Raw genomic sequence first — 25,943 nt, forward strand, 5'->3', positions numbered from 1 at the left:
GGCATAGCCTCTCCCAAAGTAACACATTTCCAATTTCCATTCTGAGATTAACACATCCTTAAAGTATATAGGCTGGTCTAATTCAGCAGTTCTTTCTAAAATCCAGTGTTTTCCAGCAGCTGTGCTACCTGTCTCACTGTCTGTCATTTTAAAAAATTAAAGTTGTCGGGTGTAGTGGTACACACCTTTAATCCCCGCACTCAGGAGGCAGAGACAGGCAGACAGGCAGACATCTGTGAGTTCGAGGCCAGCCTGGTCTATAAAACGAGTCCAGGGTAGCCAAGGCTACACAGAGAAACCTTGCCTTGAAAAAACAGAAAATAATGGTAATAAATTAAAGTTATTAAAGTATTATGTAATTAGTCTCTGGGAGGTCTCCATGTATGTATCACTAAAAGGTTGGTAGTACTGAATAATGATAAATTCACAAGGCTCATTGGTTCCACTGACAGAAATTTGTCATGTAATCTTGCTTACCTTGGTAGCCTAGCCAAGGTGAACACAGGCTCTTAATTACAAATCACAACACAATAACTATTTCTATATGCATATATGCAGTTTACAGAGTGAATACACATTTTTATAAACCCCTGGCGTTCTCAAGGTTTCAGAAGTGATCTGAGAAAGAGTCCTTATTGGTAAACTAATGAACCAGATCAGTGCCAGGAAGGTTTGCTGCTTGGGCTTCTGGAGCTAGGGCTTGGGAGCAAAGCAGCAGAGTTCAGCTGTGAGATGAAGGGACAAACTGGACCTAGATAACATCCGGACCCAGAGTGGCAAACATGAAGAAGATGGGTAGGCAGTCAAGTAGGCCATGTCACCAGTGGGGGATCAAGCCAAGCTGAAGCTCCAGGAACAGTCAAGAGGTCCACTGCTTGTAGATCCTTGATGCAGAACCCAGGCATTAGACGGTAGGTTGATGTGGAACCATGCTGTTCCTATGATAGGTATGCATCACTATATGGAATCCAAACAGAGTTCGGCTTAGTCAGGGTTTATCTTGCTGCAAAATAATAATAATAATAATAATAATAATAATAATAATAATAATAATAATAATAATAATAATAATAAGCAGCAGCAGCAGCAGCAGCAGCAGCAGCAGCAGCACCACCACCACCATCACCACCACCATCATCATCATAATCACCATGCCGAAAAGCAAGTTGGGGAGGAGAGAGTTTATTTGGCTTATACTTCCGCATTGCTTTTCATCACTGAAGGAAGTCAAGACAGGAACTCAGACAGGGCAGGAACCTAGAGGCAGGAGTTGATACAGAGGCCATGGAGGCTAAGGAGGCTGCTTACTGGCTTGTTTTATATGTCTTTATCAGTCTGCTTTCTTCCAGAACCCAGGACAACCAGCCCAGGGATGGCACCACCCACCATGGGCTGGGCCTTCCCACAGTGATCATTAATTAAGAAAATGCCTTACAGCTGGATCTCATGGAGGTGTTTTCTTCACTGAGGCTCCTTCCTCTCTGATGACTCCAGCTTGTGTCAAGTTGACACATAAAACCAGCCAGTACAGAGTTATGTCCTTTCCTTGGTGTGGCACGTCTGGTAAGTTCTTGGGCCTGATATGATTTTTAAAACCCACATGTGCTCCCCACAGTCTAAATCTACCCAGGACATGTATAGACTAGCTCTCTTTATACTCCCAGAAATAAATAATGCATCAGCCTGTGGTGAATGGGAGGGACCTGAGAGATGGTGTCGTTTCTGGATTCACGCAGGGCCTGTAGTCACCCTTCTCCTTCAAAATGGAGTAAGAGCTGCTTGGAAGATGGAGTCTCCTGAGCAATGCACTTCCTGAAAAAGCACTGCTTCAGACAGCATGGAGTGACTCAGAGTAGGGTTTAGTTAAAATCGTAAAAGGGAGACCAACGCTCATAAAAATGATAAAATGTAATTGTCCATGCAGCCTGTAATAGAAGAAGGCAAAGAATCCCTGTCCAGCATGCAGATTGGGACCTTAGCAATGGCCTGGTGCAGGGAGCCATGAGAGGGGGAAAGGGGTGGAGTGTCATGTGGTGGATTATTTATCCAGACATAACATGGTGCCATCTTGGGCTTTGCTCCTGGTAGCCATGGCAAAAAAACAAAAACAAACAAACAAAAGAAAACCAGATATAGTGCTATGGGGCTACGAAATCTATGGAAATGGTAATGAAGCTATTGATGCTCCCTGGGGAATGGAAGAAGGAAGATTCTGGTGACCCCTCCTGATATTCTCCCTTCCCCAGCTTCCAGTGATCTTGAGAGGTGAAAGACTGCATAATGTAAGAAGGAACTAAACTGAAGCCATTTTGAACGGGACTTCCATTTTGAATAGGAGTCAAGCAAAGGTTAAGTTCCCAAGACCTCCCTGGATAAGGGACATCCTGGATGACAAGTTGAGACATGAATGCTGGGCAAGTGGCCCTGCCACAGTTGAGAAACCAACCAATGAAAACAAGATAAGTGTACCACACACACAAAAAATGTTTCTAAGAATGCTCCTTACCCCTGAGTCCTGATTGGTGGAAAGTGTAACTGTAACTTGGCAAAGATGTTTATGGCACTTTGTGATTTTGTGTGTGTGTGTGTATGTGTGTGTGTGTGCTTAAAAACTCTATAGAATTCTGGCTTAGGGGTTGCAGTTCAGCTCCTATAACTGTACTCTGTCCCTGGACTATCAGTGGCTGCTTGATTGCAATAAATGTTCCCTCTCTGCATTAACATGGTGTTTGAGTTGTGTTGGATCCAAGTGGACCTCACAACAATAAGAAGTGGAAGGTTGATTGAAATTGGGACTTGGTGCAGCTTTCATGAGAGCACCATTCATGGTCAAGGAGAGTTTGATAGTGATGCAGCTGTTAGGGGCCACTGACACTCCTGTAAGGAATGCCTCACCCATAATATTCTGTAAGGAAGCCCAATAAACTCATTGATCTCACCAAGTTGGGTTTTGGTGACTTTGTACTTTGTACTGTCGTTGATGCTCACCTGAGGTGATTAGCAAGTCATTCATGTTTTCTCAGGGAAAGAGGACATAGCAAGAAACTCACTTTATGAGGAGAGGGGAGGGCAGGGAGGGGCGGAGCGGGGTGGGGCGGGGCGGGGAGGGTAACAGTAGTAGTTCCTATTCACAGAAATCATGGTCTTATCTTCTAACACCCCGAAGCAGCTGGGTTATAGAACAGCAGTAGCCTTCCAGGACTTGGTTACAGCACACAGGAGGTGGCAATATATTGCAAAATCAAGGCAAGTTTCACCAGAAGGTCACATGTGCTCTGAATCAGGGTCTAAGCTATGATCTGTTAACTCTACTAGCCAAGATTCCAGATCCTAAAATGAAAGAGTAAGAACACAAACAAAGGATATAAGTCTAGCGTGGCTGAGAAGGTCGCACAGAGTCCCTAACACTCGTCGGTATATGATGGAGACTCCTCACATGGTGGCTGACTAAGCACCAGAAGGCCAAGCTGGATGGTACATGATTGGCATTTGTCCAATTCCAGATGCCATTCTTTTTTATGAGTGTGCCTCCCACACAGTAACGCCGGCTTGTCTTCTTTTTGACATTAGAAAGCATTTTGGGAAGATGAAATTAGAAATGTTATGAGATATGTATAGTATTTCTCACAAATCTTATTTACTGATCTGTTTATATTTTCATGGATTCTCTGTCATTCAATGAGTTATGATATATTTCTACAGTTAGTTTTGGTGTTTTGCTTTTTCTAGATTTAACTAGTGAGACCTTGTTTAATTCGACTTTCGTTGTCTGAACTCTTCTATGGTCATTTGCACGTAGGTAAGGGAGGCGTGCTTGTCATTTTTCTTTTTTTAGCTTGGCACCAACTAGAGCCTACTGGAAGGAGACAACTCTGCAAGTGAACTGCTTCCGTTCCTGTCTTCGCTTCTGCCAACGTTGGACTCAGTGTGATCAGGCCATAGAAGCCAAACTTGCCTTTCAATGTTGGATTTGATCACCATTTTACCACAGCAACAGAGATCAAACCAGACGAGAAATTGGCACCAGAGAGCAGGCTATCATCGTGACAGCCCTTCCCATGTTGTTTGGGGAGGATTATAGAAGTGTTTGAAGCTATGGGATAGAAAAATCCATCAACGTCCAAAGCTTGGGTGGGTTATTCTGTGGGAGCCTGGAAATGAAGGGTGCTGAGAGAAACGCAGACAGTGGAGGCCTGGCTGGTGACGTTCCAGAGGGACATAAAGACGCTGCCAGGGCTGTTTGTGTGACATATTTGACTCAAGAATCTGTGATTTGTGCTCAGCTGGGCTGAAGAATACTCGGGTGAATAGGGTACCAGTCCTATGAAAGCAAAGTCATTGCTTTACTGAGACAATTGATGCTGGGATCAGCTGCCAGAAAGCTGAGACCAGCATCAAGTTGAAAATCCTTTTGGAGGTGTTTCCTTCGGGTTAGCACACAGAAAATGTGGTCCAGAGAGAAAGAGAGAGCCAAGGTTGCATCTCAAAGCACATGTAGTGCCGGTTTTGGCAGCACGAAACAACAGGACTTGACAGTCGTGGACAGAGGCTGAGGTTTGGCGCTGAGGGAGGCCAGCCAAGGCCAGTGGTGGAGATGCAACCCCAGCTGCATTTGGGAACCCTAAGATCGAAGAGGTCATGGAGAGAAGCTGAGCATTGGCATCATGTGACAGTATTGGGGTCCATGAAGAGAGGCCGGGAGGCGGCTGGTGAAAGTGACCCCTGGGTCTCAGTGGAGAGCTCAAGGCAATGAAGGTGCAGGACTGTGCGACAGCCATCCAGGGCAGCAGCAGCTGGTGGAGTCCAGCCAGCTCGAGCCTAAGAGATGAGCTATGTGTGCTGTGACCGGCTGAACCAGAGAGATGTAACTTGTCCAAAAGCCCTGTATAGGATGATTCCTTGTGAGCCACGCCCTTCCTCCTTCTATATTTACTTCCCTTCCCTAAAAAGCCTTCCCTTTACCCATCTTCTCCATCAGATCAATTGTGCCCTATTACTCCTCTTTATTCCCATCTTCTTCTATATTTATCTCCCTCCTCCTCCCTAAAGCGTCTCTTTCGCCACTTCTCCTATTAGGTCACTTGTATCCTGCCGTTAACTCCTTCCTTAAGAGGCCCTCCCTTCTGGAACGGCCAAGGACACAAGAAGACCTACAGAATCAACTAACCTGGGCCCATGGGGGCTCACAGAGACTGAACCAGCAACCAAAGAGCATGCGTGCACTGGACCTAAGCCCTTTACATATATGTAGCTGATGTGCAGCTTGGTCTTCATGTGAGTCCCCTAACAATTGGAGCAGGGACCGTCTCTGACTCTGTTGCTTGCCTTGGATCCCTTTCCCATAGCTACACTGCCTTGTCTGGCGTCAGTAGGAGGGGAAGTGCTTATTCCTGCTGCTATACTGTGATGGGCCAGGGTGGGTTGGTACCCATGGGGGGGTGGGGGCGGGGCTCCATTTCTCGGAGGAGAAAGGGAGGAGGAATGAAAGGGTAAAGGTGAGACTGGAAGGAGATGAGGAATGGGGCTGCAAACGGGCTGGAAAGTGAATTAATTAATTTTTTAAAAAATCCCTCCCTTCCCAATGGATACATCTACAAAAAACACTCTCGTACCTAAAGCTCACAGAATTATAGGCAACTGAGGAAGACTGGAAATGGAAGAAGTGGACTTCTCCAAAGAAGAGCACACCAACTGATGGTCCAATGTCAAACAATCAGACCTAAAATCATGCGTACAGATAGCATCATATGACTGAAGAGGTTATATTTAGAAATGTATAGTATATACATATACATGTAATAACAATTAGGTTAAAAAAATAGAGGCCGTGAATTTGAAAGAGAGCAGGGAGGGGCATAAGGGAAGGTGGAAAGGGAAAGGGAGAAGTGTAATTAAATTATAAACTCAAAAATTAAAAAAAGAAATTAATCTCACACACACACACACACACACACACACACACACACACACACACACACACACAATGTCCTGGATTAGAACCCGCAGTAAAAGGCATTTGTTTTGGTTTTAAACTCAGTTTTGTACTTTCGTCAAGCCTTAAAAGATTACCAGTGATATTAATTCCATTTGTTGTCCAAGTAAACTTAAAAAATGATGTTACATCAAAAAAACTTCAGTGTATGAGTTTGGGGCCAGTGTGTGAATTGCTTAACTCACACAAAGATTGTAATTTTTTTTCCTGGAACTTCTGCTTTCTTTGTATTTGTAGTCTCTCTCTAGTTTCTTAGCTCTTATGACTTAAAACATATGCCTGGTGAAAAATTATTATCCATGCTTCACATTCACTGATAAATTTTTACAATGTACTTATTAGTTTGTTTACTTACTATAGCACAGAGTCTCCTGCATACTAAGTAAGTGCTCCACCATTGGGCTACACTCACCAGCCTCACAAAGAACTCTCTCTTCAAGATTATGAGCTAAAACAAAACTGAAACTACTTCCTCATTCTGATTCTGCACGGGAGCCCTCAGAGGCAAAGCATTGGAGGCACAGAGCTCTGCAGTTGAACAGCCCAGGGTTCTCCGTTTTTTTTTTACAGGATCCGTAGAACTGCGTCTGAATTAAAATAAGAAAACACGGCTTAAAGATACTGGTTTCAAGTTTCTGGCATAGTAAAGTTCTCGGGAAAATTCTGGTAAGTTTCTGAATCATGAGATCTTTTTTTCATTGTTATGCCTATGATGAGATAGCTGTGCTTTTATATCAATACATGCTTGTAAATGAACCGTTAGGAATAAAATATTAAGTTAATTCGTAACAGCATTACACACGGAGGAGTACAGTTAACCTATACTAACTTGTAAATGATTTCCTGGACAGAAATGCTCCCGTAAGTACAATTAGAATGACAGGAATTGGTCAGGGTAATGAACAGGTTTTTCATTGTGCTAAATGGACAGGTAAAGAAAGACAGAGAAATAACGAAAAGGGAGTCCAGGAAACTAAACAGCGCTAAGTACCTGTAGTGGAATCTAGGGTCTACTGTGATTTTGTGAATTCCTGCCTTCCTTTTCTACATAATGTAAGATGTGTTAAAAAGTTTTGTTTGCCCGTCATCAAAGGCAACGTCCTCCAGAACCAGCCATTTAAATTTTCCCTTTCTCATCTATTTCAAGCGGCAACGGAGCTGAGGAAATGGTGGGGTTTTGTTGATGCTGATGTTGCTGTTTGGTTTGTTTTTATTGTGGTGTGTTCGTGTGTTCTTCAGGAAAACAAAACTGCATTGCTTGTGCTTAGTTTCAGCTCCTAGGACCGTAAGAGAGTGTGTAGCTCTGCGGGGCTGCGGTTACAACCGGGACCTTTCGCTTTAAGCAGCTGTCCTTGGGGCTTGGAGATCAGAGCTGCTGTCTAGGACCCCTAAGTGAAAGTTCGCTTGTCTCAGCAGCAGAAAGGGGCCCTGTTCTCGGGCATCCTGAAGCCGATTTGAATAACTAACATGGATAATAATATGATTTGTGTTCACACTTTAAAACAGGAAGCCGAGGTGTTCTAAGCAGCAAAGATGCACAGCTCGACCCTCTCAAAAGTCTTTCAAACCAATTTGATTTGCTTCGTTCCAACGTGGCATACGCAGATGCCCTTAAAATTTGTAAAGTGCCAAGGATTTTAAAAGCTGTTCTGATTATCATAGACCTGTATCATCTTCTGAACTGTTAGAACGTTGGAAGTCAGTTGGGAAATTTTTGACATTTTAGTGTTTCTAAGGGACTTTTTTTTTTTTTTTGAGGAGTTTAGCATATCATATTGAAACCAGGTGTTCCACTTAACAGGGTTGAGATTTAGGACGACAAAGTGATTTCTATCTGAGACTATGTCTATCTTTTGGTATCTGCAGACAGCCTCTGGTTTTGAATGAGCGAAAACAGCCTGTGCCAGCAGTGTGATGGTGATCTTTTGACAGCGCACCCCGCCTGGCAGAAAGGATGGGTGACAGAGAAAATTCCTGATGTGCGGTGCTTTCTAGAATACTAAGTCTGGCTGGAATTTCCGTTTCCTCTGCTGGCTAAATCCAGAGAGGAAATCTGTCCCCAGCTTTCCAGATGAGCAGAGAGAGAGATTGGCTGGTTAAATATTTAACTGAGCGCTCTGGACTGGAAACCCCACACTGCTTGTGAGCCTGCTGTGCCTGAGGCTGTGGGAGGCCGGCAAGTCCTGGCAGGGAGGTCAAGGTCAGCTTCTGCAGAGGGCACTGAGGCCTGGGACACCAAGGGGCCTTAGTTAAAGCTACCTTGTAGGATAAGTGGCCTCCTCTGCAGCTGAGTGTCCCAACAGGAAGCTGAGAAAGTATGTTGTGAAACTGGACACTTGGCAGGACCGCAGGGGGGGAAATATCTGCTGATTCATTGGCTTGCTGGTAACTAAAACTTTCTTTTTGTGCGACCAGTTGATAGAATCTGAAGGTTCAAGTTTAATGAGTGGAACACCAAAAGATACTCCAGATACAGATAGCTGTCTCTTGTTCTTGATACTGGTAGCTTGAGGGCTTCAAAAATGTCTATTTTATTTTTTCTTCTCTTTTCTTTCTTTTTCTTTTTGTTTGTTTGGTTGGTTTGGTTTGGTTCGGTTTTTTGTTTTGTTTTGTTTTGTTTTTCGAGACAGGGTTTCTCTGTGTAGCCTTGACTATCCTGGACTCACTTTGTTAGACCAGACTGGCCACGAACTCACAGTGATCCACCTGCCTCTGCCTCCCCAAGTGTTGGGATTGAAGGCGTGGACCACCACCGCCCAGCTAAAAATGTATATTTTCATTGTGAGGATGTGTTCAGCAAGTTTTGTTAAGAAGCCAGGACATAATGCAACATTGTAGTTGGTGAGCACAAAATCTCAGCTTCATATAGTACATAGAATAATGAACGAGAGAAATTAAACAAGATGAATAAGCAAAAGTGTATGAAATGTGTTTGTGATAAGTTCTCAATAAATTAAAAAAACAAATCCAGAAAAAGAATAGGAAATTCTGGTAAATGGAGCCAATAGCCAGCCAAGCAGCGCCCCATGAGAAGGGGATATTTGATGAAGGACCTTCAAAAAGTTTGGAACCAACAACCATGGGTATCCAAGGGAATTGCAGGGAGATGAACGCCCCAAACAGGTGCCTGCACTGTCTGCAGCAATGAGCAACCAGATGGCCAAGCAGCTAGGTCTGATTTAGAGGGAATGGCACAGCAGGGCAACACCAGAAGGGTGGCAGCATGCCTCGCTGTGCAAGGCTTTACCTTGTCAATCAGATGGAAGCCACCAGGAGAATGAACAGAACACTGGTACGATGTTACTAGTGTTTGAAACCTAGTCCCTCCAGGGGACTTAGGGGAATTCTGAAAGGTTTGGAAACAAAAGAGAAACTTGTAAAGGGGGCTGTTAAGCTTCTCCTGCAAAATCAAGAGAGGAGAGGGGGTGTGCTGGACCAAAGTGAGAGGTGGCAAGCGATGCTGGCTGTACATTCACCAGCTGAAGCTTTACCTCACAGTGCAAGTAATGTGTGGGAGAAGAGAAAGGCAAGCTTGCACCATGCTCTTCGATGTTCATCTTGTTAAGATGCTCTAAGCATGGAGAAAGATGCCATCTTGGGGAAGAGCATCCCTTTCACATTCTATAAAGTGTATGTGTTAAAATGCTTGGGGTTGACGCTTCCCAGACCACAGTCCATTTGGTTGTACTTTAATTTACTATGATGTTAACTTTGCTGCTCTTTTCGTTTATTTGATATAATAATATCCTCAAAAAATACATTTTTAGGAAAACTGCAACAAGACCAGCTCTCATATCTGCTTCCTGTTGACTTACAGACTGATTCTACAGCGTCCCAAATCAAAGAGCTTCAAGAGCACACACATCTCAAGTTTCTGATATAAAAAGAAGTTTCCAGAAAAGTCTTGGTAAGTTTCCAATCTTTAAAGGCTCATTTATTCTCCTCAACACTTTAACCTTTAAAGGCTAATGTCTAAAGCCAATTGTACCCCCGCCCCCAACAGCTGAAGCAACTGAAGCAGGAGAATGACAGATTTGAAGGCAGGCTCAGCTACATACCGAGCCTGTGTCCCATCCTAAGCTATAGGAGACCCCCCTGTCTCTAAGAGAAACAGACATAAGACCTAATTCTGAAAGCTAAAGCATATCTTTTAGAATGCATACACTTTCAAATGCATATGTTACTTCTTGTTAAATACTCCAGAAGGAAAGAGACGCATCACTTCTTTCCTATATGCACTGCCAGCCAGGCCTAGTGCTGACTGTAGATAGCCTGGTGAGTGAGCATGCAGAACATTGTAGAATTGGGAGGGGCCGGAGGCTGGGGCCTGGGCACAGGCCAGAATCTAAGCATACTTAACGATGTAGAGAGGCATAACCAGCTAGCTGTCTGTATACTCTAAAACATGTCCAAAGTTATAACTAATCAAAGAGAGAAACTGGCAAAGTTTAATCACAATCTTTGTCCAGTCTTGCCTTTGCAGTCTGCAGGGAGTGACTATGGGTGCGGGGGGAGAAATGCATTGCTGTGATACACTCTTCATGAAAAACGAAACTGACTGCTCTGCAGTTTCATTTCCTCCAAGTGTGAGAGCAGGGTGTGTCCCCCTGGGCTCCAGCCATGCTGAAGAGGGGATGCCTTTGCCGCTGCTCAGGCCCAGGTACCTTGAAGTCAGCAGCCATGGCTACGGGCTTTCCTCACTCTCCTGAACCCCCAAAGATAACAAAGTTTTTAAAAGCTCTCTGGGAACACATTGCAGAATTGATTACTAATAACAAGACTGAACCCCAGGATCGCCCTGTCTGCCTAAGTATACAGTGGAAGATTTTCCAGGCAGCAACCAGCATCCCACTTCCACGCTAACACAGAGGTTTCCTATGCATTTCCTCTGAAGCAGGTGAACAAATAAAATCAGGGATGTTTCCCCTCTATTGCCCCCTCTTATGACATAGCCTGGCTGCGAAGAGCTCTGCTTTTAACTATCACATGGTGTTCCTGATCACAACTCCTTCCCCTAAACACACACACAATACAGCTTTCTGCTCAGTGTAAAAAGCCCATGTGTTTAAAAAGACGCCATCAGTCCAATCGAAACTTGAAGTCATAAAAAGAGGCAAGGGATTATGTCGAGGTATTAGGAACATTTCTTTACTCAAATCGCTGTCACTCTAAAACATAGCTTCTGCAGTGTGTTGAGTGGACATATAAAACGTTCTTCAGACTGACAGAGGGCAAAAATCACATGAAAGTGTCATAAATATACTAGCTGCAGGATTAGGGTTAGTTCAGTGTAGAATACACCCCTACCCTGTGGTTCTGGGGGTGGGGAAGGGTGAGAGGGAGAGAGAGAGAGAGAGGGAGAGAGAGAGAGAGAGAGAGATATGGATGAGGGAGGAGGGTATTCTACAAAATATTGCATTACTTTTCAACTACCATTGTATAGGTGGGAGCTGAGGAAGTTTGTGATGCTATAACGGAGTTACATCCTTTCTTTTTTCTTTCTTTCTTTCTTTCTTTCTTTCTTTCTTTCTTTTCCAGTATTGGGAGTTGAAGCAGGACCTTGCACATGGGAAGCAAGGATTCTGCCATGGAAGTATATTCCCAACCACTTTTTTTTTTAATTTTTAATTTTAGTCAGACTATCACTAAGTTGCCCAGATCTTCATCCTTGAACAATGAGGAACCTTGTGTAATAAGGAAGAGATAAAATGATAGCAGGCTTGGGGAGACCAGATGAGAGTCACCGTATCTGAGAAAGATGTTTCAATTCCCCTATAATGCAAATAGTAAAGGTTACAAGGAAGGGAAGCTGCCGTTCTGTGAGCTTATACAAAAACAAAGATCCCACCAGACCCACATCACACACACACAAACACTACACACACACACACATACACACTAATACACAGTTGTCACTAGGTACACAGTAGTCAGTAAACAGGACATCTTAATGTGATTGCCTTATAGATGGCTACAGTGTATAAAAATAGTAGTAACTACTAGCCACTAGAGAAGAGGAAGGCAAGAGCTTGTCCTTAACAATCTTTGTGATATTATAATAAAGCAGTTGGTGGACTGAGTTACAAGACTGACCAGGGCCAGTGTGCCAAGCATGACAGGAGCATCTTTCAGAATTACAAGGCTGATTGGAATTGCAGGGAGCTAAGAACCTTGGGTAGAAAGAGTCCTTCTCCAAAGAAAAGCCCGATGCTCATTCAGGAGCCATAGTTAAGGCAATCGCAACTAATACGGGAGACCTTCAGGTATGTATGTCTACTTAGCTCTTTTTGTAAAAATACCCCTCTCTTAGTTGTGGTGAATAATTAACTTAGAAACTGCAGTTAGGTCTTGTCCCTGGATAATAAAATGAAGGGATTTCTGAGTTCTTTGCTACACAGACATTACTAAACCATGAATTTCCAAAAATAAAATACAGTTGTTTCACTACATAAAAACTGCAGCTTCTTCAGTCACCAAATATTGGGCCTCAAGGATTTGCCTATGGATGAGAAATAAAACCTGTCTATTTACTACATGGTATATCTTAGTTCCCGAGACAGGATGAGAAAGGCAAAAAAGCATATTGTGCGTAGATCTCAAAGAGAAAAATCAAAACAAGGGAGAGTGGACAAAAGTGCTGGAGGAAGGAGAAGAGAGAGTCTTGTTTAACATTGTTGACAAATGCATCAACAGATGCCTTGAATGTGAGTAAAGGGCTGAAGGGCTAAAAAAGGAGCAAGTAGGCATGGAAAAGAGAGCAGTTCTGAGCAGAGGAAACAGCTAGAAGGGCCTGTTCTGCAGTAGCGCTGGTGTAGGTAGAAGGCAGCAAGGCAAGGCAGTGGCTGGAAGACACCGAGCAATGGCAAAGCGTCACATGTGGACGGAGCATTCAGAGCATTGCGCATCCAGCTTTGACTTCAAGTGAAATGAGAAGTCACTGGAAGGTTTTGAGTAGTCTAGCGACTCTACTTACATTAAACAAAATTGTGCTAATTACTATGCTGAAAATAGAATAAATAGGGGAATTGGACTAAAACCACAGCATAAAAAAATAAATAAATAAATCATGGTACAACTGATTAGCATGTTCACAGCAATGGCATTTGGTTTAGGCCAGAATGGTGGCAGCAGGGTTGGGAGAAAAGGTGAAAATGGGATGCCCTGGGAAGCCGAGGTTGCAAGCATTATCTAATGCAACAAATATAAGCTGTGAAAGCAGCTGCAGGTACTGTCATGAGCACCCTGTGCCAGAAATATAGACTGACACCCTTATGCCTCTCCAGTGTGAAAGTTTATCGAATTACAATAAACTCACAAGGTTCCATGGCTTCCGTGGCATCAGTTTGCCAGACAATCTTGCCTGCCTCGGTAACACAGCCGAGGCAAGTGCAAGTTTCTTTATTTCAATCTTAAGTACTAATAACGCTCACAACACACATCACACAGGAAATACATCTCTCAGTATGTATATATGTGGTTTACAGACTGAATACTAGTTAAATAGGGGACAGCAGGGTTTTGGGGGTTTCAGAAGTGAGCTGCGAAAAATACGAGCAGATGCTGCCTTGATAAGAATCTGCTTCAGTGACCAAGAGGCTTCTGTGGGAATGAGTCAGAATTGAGAGGTGCAAAGGTGAAAGGCAGAGCTGGACTGGCGCAGTGCATGATGGGTTCTAGGTGGCCACTGTCTGCACGTTAGCCCTTGATATGTTTGTCAGTAACCGATGATAGATTTGTGTGGGGCTGTCACCCCTAGATGTCACAGTGCTCTCGGGTTCTTTGTATGTATGTCTTTACTTTTGCTGTTTCATGGAAGCCAAGTCAAAGCAACTCCTTTTTCATGGTCTGGCATGTCTAATGTGCCTAGGCATGTCTTACTAGTCCCCCATAGTCTCAATTCCTCCCAATACACTTATAGGGTGGCATCCTTTTTCCGATCCCAGGGATAAGTCACTTAGCAGTCTGTGCTGAGTAGGTGGTGCAACACAGATGGTGTGTTTTATTTGTCTACTTGGGCCACAGCCATATTCTTCCTCCAAGATAGAGTGAAATAGTGCTTATAAAAATGAAGTGTTTCGTACTCTGGTGCCCCATATTTGACCATGTCCCCTGGAGGGGGAGACCTGGTGGCACTCAGAGGAAGGACAGCAGGTTACCAAGAAGAGACTTGATACCCTATGAGCATATACAGGGGGAGGTAATCCCCCTCAGGAACAGTCATAGGGGAGGGGAATAAGGGGAAAATGGGAGGGAGGGAAGAATGGGAGGATACAAGGGATGGGATAACCATTGAGATGTAACAAGAATAAATTAATAAAAAATTAAAAAAAAATAAAAATAAAAAACAAACAGAAAAAAAAATGAAGTGTTTTGGAACAATGCATAGCTTGGAAAACTCCTGTTTTATACAATATGGGGTAAGTTAGAGCAGGACATAGACTGATCTCAATAATAATTTTATTCCATTTTTAGGGCTGCTGTTTATAAAGTACCCCAAATTGAGTACTCCCCTTTGATAGTCATGCCAATTATAATGGACGAGGCTCTCATGTTAAGTACTGGCTTGTAAAACAACTTTGTCCATCAGTAAGATCTTACTCTAGAACTTGAGCACAGGACCCTATGTGGGGAGGGCAGAGTTTGGTCCACACATCTATAAGAATAATGACAAGGCCAAGTGCGTGAGCACAGGAGTGGAAGTGAGTTCATCACCACACAAGAAGTAGTTAGCAAGGTGAAAGGCCAATAGACTAGACGGATTAATTCTTTCTATCAAGCTACCAGTACGTATGATTAAAAATAGTATCTGTAAGCATGAAAGTCTTCTTGAGCTGCTGTAAAAACATCTTCAAGTGTATACAAAGCCAGCTAAAATTCCAGCAATCAGGAACCTGAGGCAGGAGGTCCTCAAGTTTCAATCCAGCCACAGCTAAATGTAGACTTGTGTCAAATTTTCTTAAAAAAAAAAAAAAAGAACAAAAATCAATTATCTAGCAAATATGTACATGTTTGTGTATGTATGTGTCCCTCCGCATGCACCTGCGTGTAGAAGTCAAAAGCGAGAATAAGCATTTTCTTCAGTCACTCTCCATCGTAGCTTTTGAGATAGGGCCTCTCATTGAATGTGAGCCTCTCTAGCTAATTAAACTAGACTGTCTGGCCAATGAGCTCTGAGGAGTTTCCTGTCTCCGCTTCCCCAGTGCTGGGATTACAGGTGACAGCCCAACTTTTTTATTCAATTGCTCAGACCCTTTCGACCCTTTCGTGTTCTGTCTCTCCAGCCCCACAATGGACTAAAGTTCAAAATAATAATGTGATGCTGAATATGCCCCCAGAATGGTGTTTTTCCTCAGCCTTCTGACCTCCCTGGGAAGGTAGTGAGTGCACAGGGCCGCGCCTAGCCAGGTGCACCTGTCTTGCTTCTCTGAGCTCTGGGGAAACTGGCTTGGCAGAGGCTTTTCCTCGATCCTGTCATTGGGAGGACTGAGAATCGAACAGGGGTGGCCATTGATGAGCCTCACTTTTCCATCTCTTGAGCTGGGGAAGAGAGCCCGGGGTTTGAGGGAGTGTGAGGTAGCCTAACTCACTTTGTCAGAGTAAGACAGCCAAGAGACAAAGAACAGGGTTTCTTTTAAAAATATTATATATATATATATATATATATATATATATATATATATATATATACATACATTTATATTATTACACATATATGCAATAAACTACACACAGCAGGAAGAACCACAAAACATTCGGGAGAATTATATAAATGGAGGAAAGGATAAAAGGCTCCCAGGGGACCCTGGGTTTTTTAAGCCCTGGGTTGTATAAAAGGGGTACCTGGTACCAGGGTACAGTTTACAGTAAACATCCAGAGAGCCTATCTCAGGAAATGGGCCTCTTGTTAATTCAGAGGCCGCTTTGAAGTGTCTTATCTGAATGGAAGCAGGTTTGGTTACACCTTTTCACCAAAAGGGATTTTATGGTTGCTTTCTGGAGACAGAAGGAAGTGTTTCCTCTTTCCCTGTGCCGGTAATCTGGTTTTTCCAGAGAGGATGGGGGACTCAAAACCTCTGCCCAGCGAAGTCCCACAATGTGATTTATATTTTCAGCATCCCATATAAAAGAGAGTAATTCTAAAGTGACTTCAGCAAAACTTTCAAGATCATATTGAATAACTGCTTATACTATCGGTCCTCTCTAGGGTTGCACCCAGATTGTGAGATGCGCAAAAAAGAACCAGAAAGACTCGAAACCTCTTAAATACAAGAGGAGGCTTTAATATTTCAGCTCAAGCTGGATCGTGGCCAACATCAAATCAAAAGTATCCCGGGAAGTGACCCTAGGGCATTGATCTAAGGACCTTCTTTTATAAGTTCTTTTCCTCACAATGGCCCCTAAGCAGGGGGCGGGGAGGGGGGGATCCTAGTTTGGCAATCATCAATTGGTTGAGTAACATAAGGGGGTCTAATGTCCAAATGGTGCCAGGCTAAAGAAAAAGGTGGCAAGACCACCCATGACTTAACTTTCTTTGTTCTCTTTGTCCACCACTTTGCCCAGGGAAGTGTCTGTTTTCCTATCTGCGGTGGGGGCGGATCAGTTGCTAGGTAACGCTATATCTGGCCGGCTCTTCCTTGCAGCTCAAACTTCCTGACCTTTTAAAATCTCCTTTTCCTACCTTTTAAGTCTGGTTCTTCGGAGAACTTTGTGACCCTTAGATAGGCGCCAAGGCCATTTGTGGTTCTGGGTGGCCCTTGGTTTTAATGGCCATCCGGGCGACTAGTTAGGAAACAGGTATCCCGTTTTAGCTCAGGAGGGAATGCACTCCCCAGTTTGGATCCATCTATATTAGGCTTTAGCCAATTTAAAAAAAAAATCTCTTAGGCCTCTCATTTTCTCACTAGAACTCATAAATACACAGCGTGACATGGCCCTTCCCCCCAGTGAAGTGAATGAGTTAGCAATTTCTGTGTTGCTCTGACAAAATCCTAACAGAAACAGTTTAAAGGAAGAATAGATATTTTGACTCACAGTTTCTGAGTTTTCTTTGGGTTCGTGTTGTTAAGCATGAGCTTGGGGTAGTAGGAGCCTCCTGCAGAAGAGAGCTGTTCCTACCGTGGTAGACCAGAAGGCAGAGATGAAAGCAGGAACTATGGTCCAGAAATAAACTTCAAATGCTGTTCCTAGTGACCTACTTCTGCCCGATAGCTCCCACTCCTGCCCTGTACAGTTTTAACTTCCCTCCCAGACGTTAGAAACACGAGATTCGAATCAGGATGTGGGCACTGAGGAAGTCAGTAGGAAGATCAGGGCTGTGGCCCTCAGTCCCCAGACTAGATGAAACAGCTGCTCTGTATTTTTTTGGCCTGGCCCTTGGTTCAGAGGAGACTGTCCACTGTTGGAGCACACATACCATGTTTCTGAAGCTACCAAGTTGGGCTCCTTCAGCCAGCCTCCAAGGCATCATTCTCCTTCTCTGCTTTTAACTTCACATGAGCTAGGCTCGCATTTTTCTCCTACTCATAGAACACCCTCCTCACATAGCCCAGTCAAACAGCCTTCTATGTCCTACACATATAACAACTTACTATTATCGCCTTTTATTTTAGGATTCTTGGGTAACTTGCATGATTTATATTTTTATTCCTTTTAAATGGAGTGTGGGTATCATGAAAGAGCTTCATATCTGTTTGGGTTACCACTGATTTTCTCGAACACTACGCCTTGTACATAATAGATGCTCACTAACTTCTCATTGACTGAATAAAAGGAGGCAAGCACTTATCTCTGAGTACAATAGATACAACTACTTTTTGTGGAACTTCTGAGACCACCCTCAACGGCATTCCAACGGAACAGAGCTGATCATCTAAAATACGTTTGTAGGGTGCATTGTATGAGCCTATTGGTCATGGTCTTGGTTAGCTTGCGATTGGTCATGACCTCAGAGTGAAGCCAAAAGTAGCTAACAGAATCCAACACACTAAAACAACCAGGTAGAAATTCACCAAAGTGGAAGCTCCTCAATGGCTGAAGGCTACAGACTTTGCCAATCATTCTGAAAAATACACTACCAGTTGCATTTCCTGCTTTGGCCCATCACAGTCCTGAACTGCCACGCCCCAGGTCTTCTCATCTAGTTTCCCTGTCAGGCTTTGATATGAGCCTCCTGGTGAGTTTTTGAAAAAAGAAAAAAGAAAAAAACCAAACATAGTTAGGTTAGATCTATATTTTATTATACTTGATAATCAATGGCTCATACATTGGCGATTTTAAATGGACATTCCTTAAATCTTTTAAAACTTAGTTTTGTTAAATTAGCATACAAAGTACTAAGTTTCATCATAGCATTTACTTGTATTTTGGCTTTGTTAATTTTCCTTTTCCTCCCCAATCTTCCTTGTCTCACTGCTGCTGATTTCTTAGAACCCCTGGTAGCTCTCTCTCTCTCTCTCTCTCTCTCTCTCTCTCTCTCTCTCTCTCCTTTTATGTCACATGTATTCTACTATATCCCTATTTTGTCCCTTTCTCTTCTCTTTTAAGGCCTCCTTTCCCTTCTTCTGATTCTCTTTCTAGTTTCACACACACACACACACACACACACACACACACACACACACACACCCCTTATAAAAATTAAAATCTAAGTTCTTCATATGAGAGAAAATGTGTGGCCTCTATCATTCTGAGGCTGGGTTATTTCACTCACAGTTTCATCCATTTCCCTGTATGTATAATTTTTTTTATTCTTTACTACTAAATAAAATTCATTTGTATATGTGAACCACATCTTTTACCTGTTCATCTGTTGATATACATTTAGGCTGGCTCCATTTCTTAGCTATTGTTATAGTGGAGCCATAAACAAAGACATGCAGGTATCTCTGTGGTTGAGACTTGGAGTCTTTGATTACGTACCTAGAAGCCATAGAACTAGGTCATAATGGCAACTGATTTCCATAGTGGACATGCCAGTTTCCATTCCTCCCAGCAGTAAAGAAGGGTTCCTCTTTCCCAGCACCTGGCCAGTATCTGTTGTCATTTGTTTCCTCAATGACAGCCATTCTACATGGGGTGAGATGGAATCTCAAAGCAGTTCCAATTTGCATTCCCTTGGTGCCTACGGATGTTGACAGTTTTTTTAAAAATATTTTTTGGCCATTTAGTCATTTCTTTTCAAAACTGTCTATTCAGTTCATTAGCCCACTTACTGGATAAATTGTTTGTGTATTTTCAGAGTTGCTTATGTGTTCTAGATATCAACCCTGGGTCTACTATATAATTGCTAAAGACTGTCTCTTTCCCTCTGGTAATTGTTTCTTTTACTGTGCAGAAGATTTTAAATTTCATATCCTCCCATCTGTCAATATTTTGGAGTATTTTCTGTGCTACCAGAGTCCTTTTCAGAAATCATTTGCTTATGTCTGCTATCTTCGGGATCACAGTCTGTGCCCCCAAGTCAGATCCTGTCACCTGTCCTTAATAAGTCAGTTAGAAGATGGGAAAAAGTGGAAATCAGGAAAATGACATTTATTCAATATAGCCTCATCATCCTTCTTCTGGGTCTTAAAGTGAGATTAAAGTTTAAAAGAGAGGGCCAAGAATATGCACCTTTAAGCAGTCTTGGTGAGGATTTGGTCCCACTCATCATTGACCTATCATTGTCTGAGCTTGAATCTCTTCCTGTAAAGTGATCTGACAAGCTTTTGGAACCATGTGACTCTTTCTAGGAGGGAAGTTCTCTCCCTGGCTGGGGTTGTTTTTTTTTTCCCAGCATGAAATTCCAGGAGACAAATTCCAATGTCTTTGGGATACAATATTTCAATAGTCTGATGGCAAAATTCAGAGTCATGGGTATCTCTTTAGATAGCTCTTGAGGTATCTTCATTTCTGCCAAACCTTTTCCATACCTATATCTTGAAATATTCAGTCAGTTTCAGCTCTTACATTAAGACTTTTGATTCATTTTACATTGCATTTAGTGCTAAGTTAGAACTATTCACCTAGTTTTATTCTTCTTTATGTGGATTTCTAGTTTTTCCAGAGGCATTTGTTGGTGAGGTTGTGTTTTTTACAATGTGTGTTTTTGACATTTGGGTGGGAAATTTATATTATTGTGGCTAAAGAACTTATTTCTGAATCCTCTGGCCTATGAATCTGTCCTTGTGCTAATTCCATGTTGCTTTGGTCACTATGGTTCTGGAGTATAATTTGAGATCAGGTGTTATGATACCTCCACGTTGTTCTTTATGTTCTCAGCATCGCTTTGGCCTGTTCAGGCCATTATCCTATTTGCTGATCATTGTGAGTTTGGGATATTTTGTGGATGTTCATATATTTAAAGTTTAACTAAAATATTCTTTTATGAAAAGTAATTTTGTTCCTGAAGATTTTAGTTTTAATTTTCAAAATCCTAACTTCCACACAGATAAGTCTAAAAGGGAAAGTTATCAAAGACAAAGGAGTTTGTCACTGAGCTAACATCTACTGCTTAATCACAATTACGATTGTTGTAAAACTATAGAATGACTACCATGGAGTTTCAAGTTATAAAAACCTATGTATAATTTGTATAAGGTTATATACCAAGTTGGCTGTGTGATTTCACTGATAAAATGTAATGCTAACATATTATTGTGTTACTTTTTTCAAGGAACAAATTTGAAGCTTTGCCATGAATGGACAAGTAACTCAACCTAAGTTGGTCAAAGACTGGACCAAAGAACATGTAAAACAATGGATAACTGAAGACCTTAACATTGATGAGAAATATGCTCAAATCTTGTTCAGTGAAGAAGTAACAGGGATGGTCCTGCAGGAACTAACTGAAAAAGATCTTAGAGAAATGGGGTTGCCACGGGGCCCAGCTCTTCTGATAAAACGTATGTATAACAAATTGATTAATTCCCCTGAAAGTGACAATCAAGATTCCAGAAAATTAAATGATACAAAGCTCCCAATAAAAGAACACCAAAAAAAGACCAAATGTGAGGAAGAAAAATCAATTTCCTCCAGTAATCATGATTTCAGAGAGACAGGGCAGAATGAAGAACAAGAGGCAAATCTCATGAAAGAAAATGCATTAAGCGACATAGTGACTAAAGACATGGAAGGCAATCAGCCTAAACCAGAACAGATGCCTTGCATGCCGTACCCTTTTAATTCTTTCCATGATGCCAAACAATACATAGAACATTCTATTCTACGAGTGGCTGAAACAGGACCACTCAATCTTATTGACCCAGTACATGAATTCAAAGCCTTCACAAACACAGAAACAGCCACACAAGAGGACATTAAGATGAAATTTAGCAATGAAGTCTTCCGATTTGCAGCAGCTTGCATGAATTCACGCACCAATGGCACTATCCACTTTGGAGTAAAAGACAAACCACATGGAGAAATTGTTGGTGTCCAAGTCACCAGTAAAGATGTCTTTATTGACCACTTCAATGTAATGATAACAAAGTATTTTGAAGACAGCGACATCAAGGAAGCCAGGGCATGTATACGGGAGCCAAGGTTTGTGGAAGTCCTACTGCAGAACAGCACACCATCTGACAGGTTTGTCATCGAGGTTGATGTCATTCCCAAACATTCTATATGTAAAGAAAAGTATTTCTACATTATGATGCAAAGTTGCGCAGATAAAACATGGAAACAAAGCAAAGATCTTTCATTGTTTGTGAGAGAAGGAGCTAGCTCCAAGAATATCCTGGCCAATGCCAAGCAGCGGGATAGAGAGTTCAAACAATTTCTAGAGAAGTTAAAGATGTGGGCAACATCTAGAAAACAGGCTGAAGAAGAACATAGGGTGGTGGTGATGAAGAAAGAGAGTGAAGGACTAAAACTATCTAAACTTTTGACCAGGCACCAAGTCTCACTGGATAAATCCTTCTATGACTGGTACATTCTTGTAACAAATAAATGTGCACCAAATCAAATAGAGCATTTGGATTTTATAAAGGAAATTAAATTGTTTGCTGTGCTGGATTTTGATCCTTACTCCCGGATCAAGGGAGTGGCCAGAGCTTACAGAGAAGGCAGAATAGCAAACTTTCACCTACCCAGTCAGTATGAAGAAAAAACTACCATAGAAGAGAAAATTTCTACTCTGAAACTTTATGAACAGCCCAGCTGGATCTTCTGCAATGGCAGAATAAACTTGACAGGTGAGTCGTGTCAACCTCTGGAGCCACATTTATGGCAGAAAGATAGGGCTTCAGGGGTTAGAAGACTTATTTCATTCCTCACAGATGAAAACATTACAGTAAAGGGGAAGGTATTGGTGGTGTTTCTCTTACTCTCTCCAGTAGAAAACCAAAAGGACCCACTCATTGAGACTTTCTGCGCTTTCTATCAAGTCTTCAATGGAATGGACAATATGTTGTGTATCTGTGCTAACACAGATATCTACCAACGATGGTGTGATTTACTGCAAGTGAGACTGGAAATCAAAGATGACTTGGAAGAACATAGCATTTCCACTTTAAGTATAGAGCTGGTCAACAATACCATCCTTAAACTGAAATCAGTGATTCAGTCTTCACGACGATTTTTGCCCTCCTGTGGATCCTCCTCAGTTATTCTGGAGAAAATGGAGGAAGATATCCTGACCGCACTGGAAATCCTCTGTGAAAATGAGTGTAGGGACACAGACATAGAGAAAGATGAATCTGAATTCCTGGAATTTAAAAAATTGAGAGAAGAACATTTTTATCGAGGAGGCAAAGTTTCCTGGTGGAACTTCTACTTCTCGTCTGAAAACTATTCTTCGGCTTTTGTAAAAAGGGATAGCTTTGAAGAACTTACTACTTTAATCCAACAGTGTGCAGACTCTCCTAAACCGATCTTTGCCAAAGTCATCAACCTGTACCACCACCCAGGCTGTGGCGGCACCACGTTGGCTATGCATGTTCTGTGGGACTTAAAGCACAAGTTCCGATGTGCTGTGTTGAAAAACAAAGCAACTGACTTTGTAGAGATCGGAGACCAGGTGAGCAAGCTGTTCAGCTACAAGGCCACCAACCACCATGACTACATTCCCGTTCTTCTCCTTGTGGATGATTTCGAAGAACAAGAAAACACTTACATTCTGCAGAATGCCATCAACTCCTTTATAGCAGAAAAGGGTCTGAGGTACGAAAAGACATTAGTGATCATCCTAAACTGCATGAGATCTCAGAACCCAGACAAAAGTGCGAAGTTAGCAGATAGCATCTCGCTGAAATACCAACTTTCTCCCAAAGAGCAGAGAGCCTTTGAGGCCAAACTACAGGAAATTGAAAAAGAACACAAGAACTGTGAAAACTTCTACTCCTTCATGATCTTGAAAGGCAATTTTGACAGAGCTTACATAGAAAATGTGGTGAAGAATACACTGAAAGACCTGGATGCTTACAGCAGGAAGGCCCAGCTCATTTCTTACCTGGCATTACTCAACTCTTACGTTACAGACTCTACCATTTCGGTATCGCAGTGTGAAATATTCTTGGGGATCACTTACACCAGTAAACATGGGAAACCTGAAAGTGTGGAAGACAACATGGGAACCTATTCCACGCTTCTGATAAGGACCGAAGTCTCCGAATGTGGGAGATACACCGGTATCCGGATCATCCACCCTCTGATTGCCATCTGCTGTTTAACAGAACTGGAAATGAGCTACAGGATGAGTAAGTGTCAAATTGCACTGAATATGCTAGAAGAGAATGTATTCTATGATTCTGGAATAGGACGGGACAAATTTAAGCATGATGTGCAAACTCTCTTGCTTACAAGACAACGCAAGGAGCTTGGAGCCGAAACCGACACACTCTTTTCGCCATTAATTGAAGATTTGCAGAAAGAGGAAACAGAAAAGGTCTTGACTGCAGGAAGCGATCGATTCCCACAGAATGCGTTCATTTGTCAAGCTTTAGCCAGGCACTTCTATATTAAAGAGAAGAACTTCAGCACTGCTCTGGTCTGGGCAAATTCAGCTAAAAGGAAAGCACCCAAGAATTCCTACATTTCCGATACACTTGGTCAAGTTTACAAAAGTGAGATCAAACAGTGGTTAAGTAAAAATATGACCTGTAGAACCATTAGTGTGGATGATCTAAAGCATTTTCTAGAAATTGCCGAGAAGGCCTCCAAAGCTTTCAGAGATTCTCAGCAGCAAACTGATAGTAAAGACTATGAAACCGAAGCCTGGTCTCCACAGAAGTCCCAAAGAAGATATGACACATACAACACGGCTGGCTTCTTCGGTGAAATAGAAGTCGGTCTCGACACTATCCAACTTCTTCAGCTCACACCGCTCTTCCACAAAGAAAATGAAACGTTGAAAGAACCCATGGTGCAGTTTTTATCTGGAAAGGGGATCGTGCCTCCAGACCCAAAAGACGAGTATTACGTTGCTCTCAGCAGCTTTACATCCCACCTACAGAATTTACAGTCAGATTTGAAAAGATGCTTTGACTTTTTCTGGGATTATATGGGTCTCCTGAAACCAAGGAATACCCCCAAAGAAATGACAGAACTCTTGCTAATTAAGAAAGTTACCCGGTGTTTCAAGAAATACTCAGACCTTTTCTGCCAGTTGGACCCCAGTTCGTTACAGGGCAAAGAAGACCTGTTAATTCAGGAAGAGAATTGTAGGAAACGCATAGAAGCCTGGAGGGCAGATACGTTTTCAGGACTCCTCGAATATCTCAATCCAAACCACAAGGAAGTTAACAACATGGAAAATATAGTGAAAGACTATGGCTTCCTGTTGCACCAAAGCCTAAACAAGCGCCTGGTGAAAGGGCTGACGAAAGACACACAGAATTTCATTTTGGCCAACATTATTCTCAGTTGTCTAAAACCCAGTTCCAAGTACATCCTGCCATTCGGCACACTGAAAACAAAGCTCCGAGAGGTCCTGCAGATTGTGGGACTAAATCATTCGCACCCTGATCCTTACTTCCTGGCCTGCCTCCTGTTCTGGCCAGAAAACAAAGAACTAGATCAAGACTCTGCACTCATAGAAAAATATGTCGCCTCCCTGAATCAATCCTTCAGGAGACAGTACAAGCGCATGTGCAGGTCCAGGCAGCCAAGCACTCTCTTCTACCTGGGCCAGAAGAAAGGGCTTCACAGTCTCGTTCACAAGGCTGAAATCGAGCGGTACTTCAGTGAGGTGCAAGATTCAAATTCCTTCTGGCAAAGTGGAGTCGTGTGGGAAAAAAGAGAGCTCAAAGACCTCCTCCGCCTACTGGATGGCCAGGCTGAAGGCAAGCTAATCTCTGTGGAATATGGGACCGAGGCAAAAATAAAAATACCAGTGACTTCTGTGTATTCAGGTTCGCTCAGAAGTGGAAGGAACATAGAGAGAGTGTCCTTCTACCTAGGATTTTCGATTGAGGGCCCTCTGGCATACGGCATAAAAGTAATCTAAAGTGTATTAGCTGAACGATGTCAGTGTTCATTTATTCTTACTCTGTCTAGCCCACAGCATTTGAATGACATTATTGGCCTAATTATTATAACACAGTTTGCTTCTTTTTTTCTCTGAACCAGTTATGGAAGACTTTGTTGGTCAGGAAATATGTTCATACCACAGAGCGTGGACCACGGTAGCATCATCAGTCATTCTGTTTCCTAAATACACATTCCCAAATAGACAAATTCAGTTAGGATGTTTCTCTTGGTTTCTGTGAGTCACACCCTAACTGGTCAATAAAATTTGTTGGAAATTAAATCACTTTTCTAGTTTATTTCTTCTCTACGAAACCAGAGATTTAACTAAGAAGAATAGGAGAGTAGCACTAAGAGACAGTTCAGCAGTTAAGAACATTTGCTAATCTCACAGGGGACCTGAGTTCAGCCACATCAGGTGGCTCACAACCACCAAAGTTTAACACAAGGATCTCTCTCTCTCTCTCTCTCTCTCTCTCTCTCTCTCTCTCTCTCTCTCTCTCTCTCT

General features: G+C 42.5%; 1 protein-coding gene across 2 annotated transcripts; it reads left to right on the top strand.

Moving 5' to 3' along the window:
* Positions 1-6,454: 6,454 nt before the first annotated feature.
* Positions 6,455-25,718, top strand: SAMD9L (sterile alpha motif domain containing 9 like). 2 transcript variants are annotated; one of them, XM_084785185.1, is made up of 3 exons: positions 6,455-6,658; positions 9,760-9,899; positions 20,646-25,718. In XM_084785185.1, exon 3 carries the CDS (start codon positions 20,667-20,669, stop codon positions 25,413-25,415), a length of 4,749 nt encoding a protein of 1,582 aa, XP_084641311.1. In that variant the 5' UTR covers positions 6,455-6,658; positions 9,760-9,899; positions 20,646-20,666; the 3' UTR covers positions 25,416-25,718. The 2 variants fall into 2 exon arrangements, with proteins under 2 accessions (XP_084641311.1, XP_084641312.1); XM_084785186.1 differs by having other exon boundaries at positions 9,810-9,899.
* Positions 25,719-25,943: the final 225 nt, after the last annotated feature.

The sequence above is a fragment of the Acomys minous genome (assembly GCF_964271855.1).
Source record: "Acomys minous genome assembly, chromosome: 6".
NCBI lineage: Eukaryota > Metazoa > Chordata > Mammalia > Rodentia > Muridae > Acomys > Acomys minous.

Excerpts from the sequence above, each read along its gene's own strand:
- SAMD9L (XM_084785185.1), top strand. The coding sequence starts at position 20,667 with ATGAATGGACAAGTAACTCAACCTAAGTTGGTCAAAGACTGGACCAAA.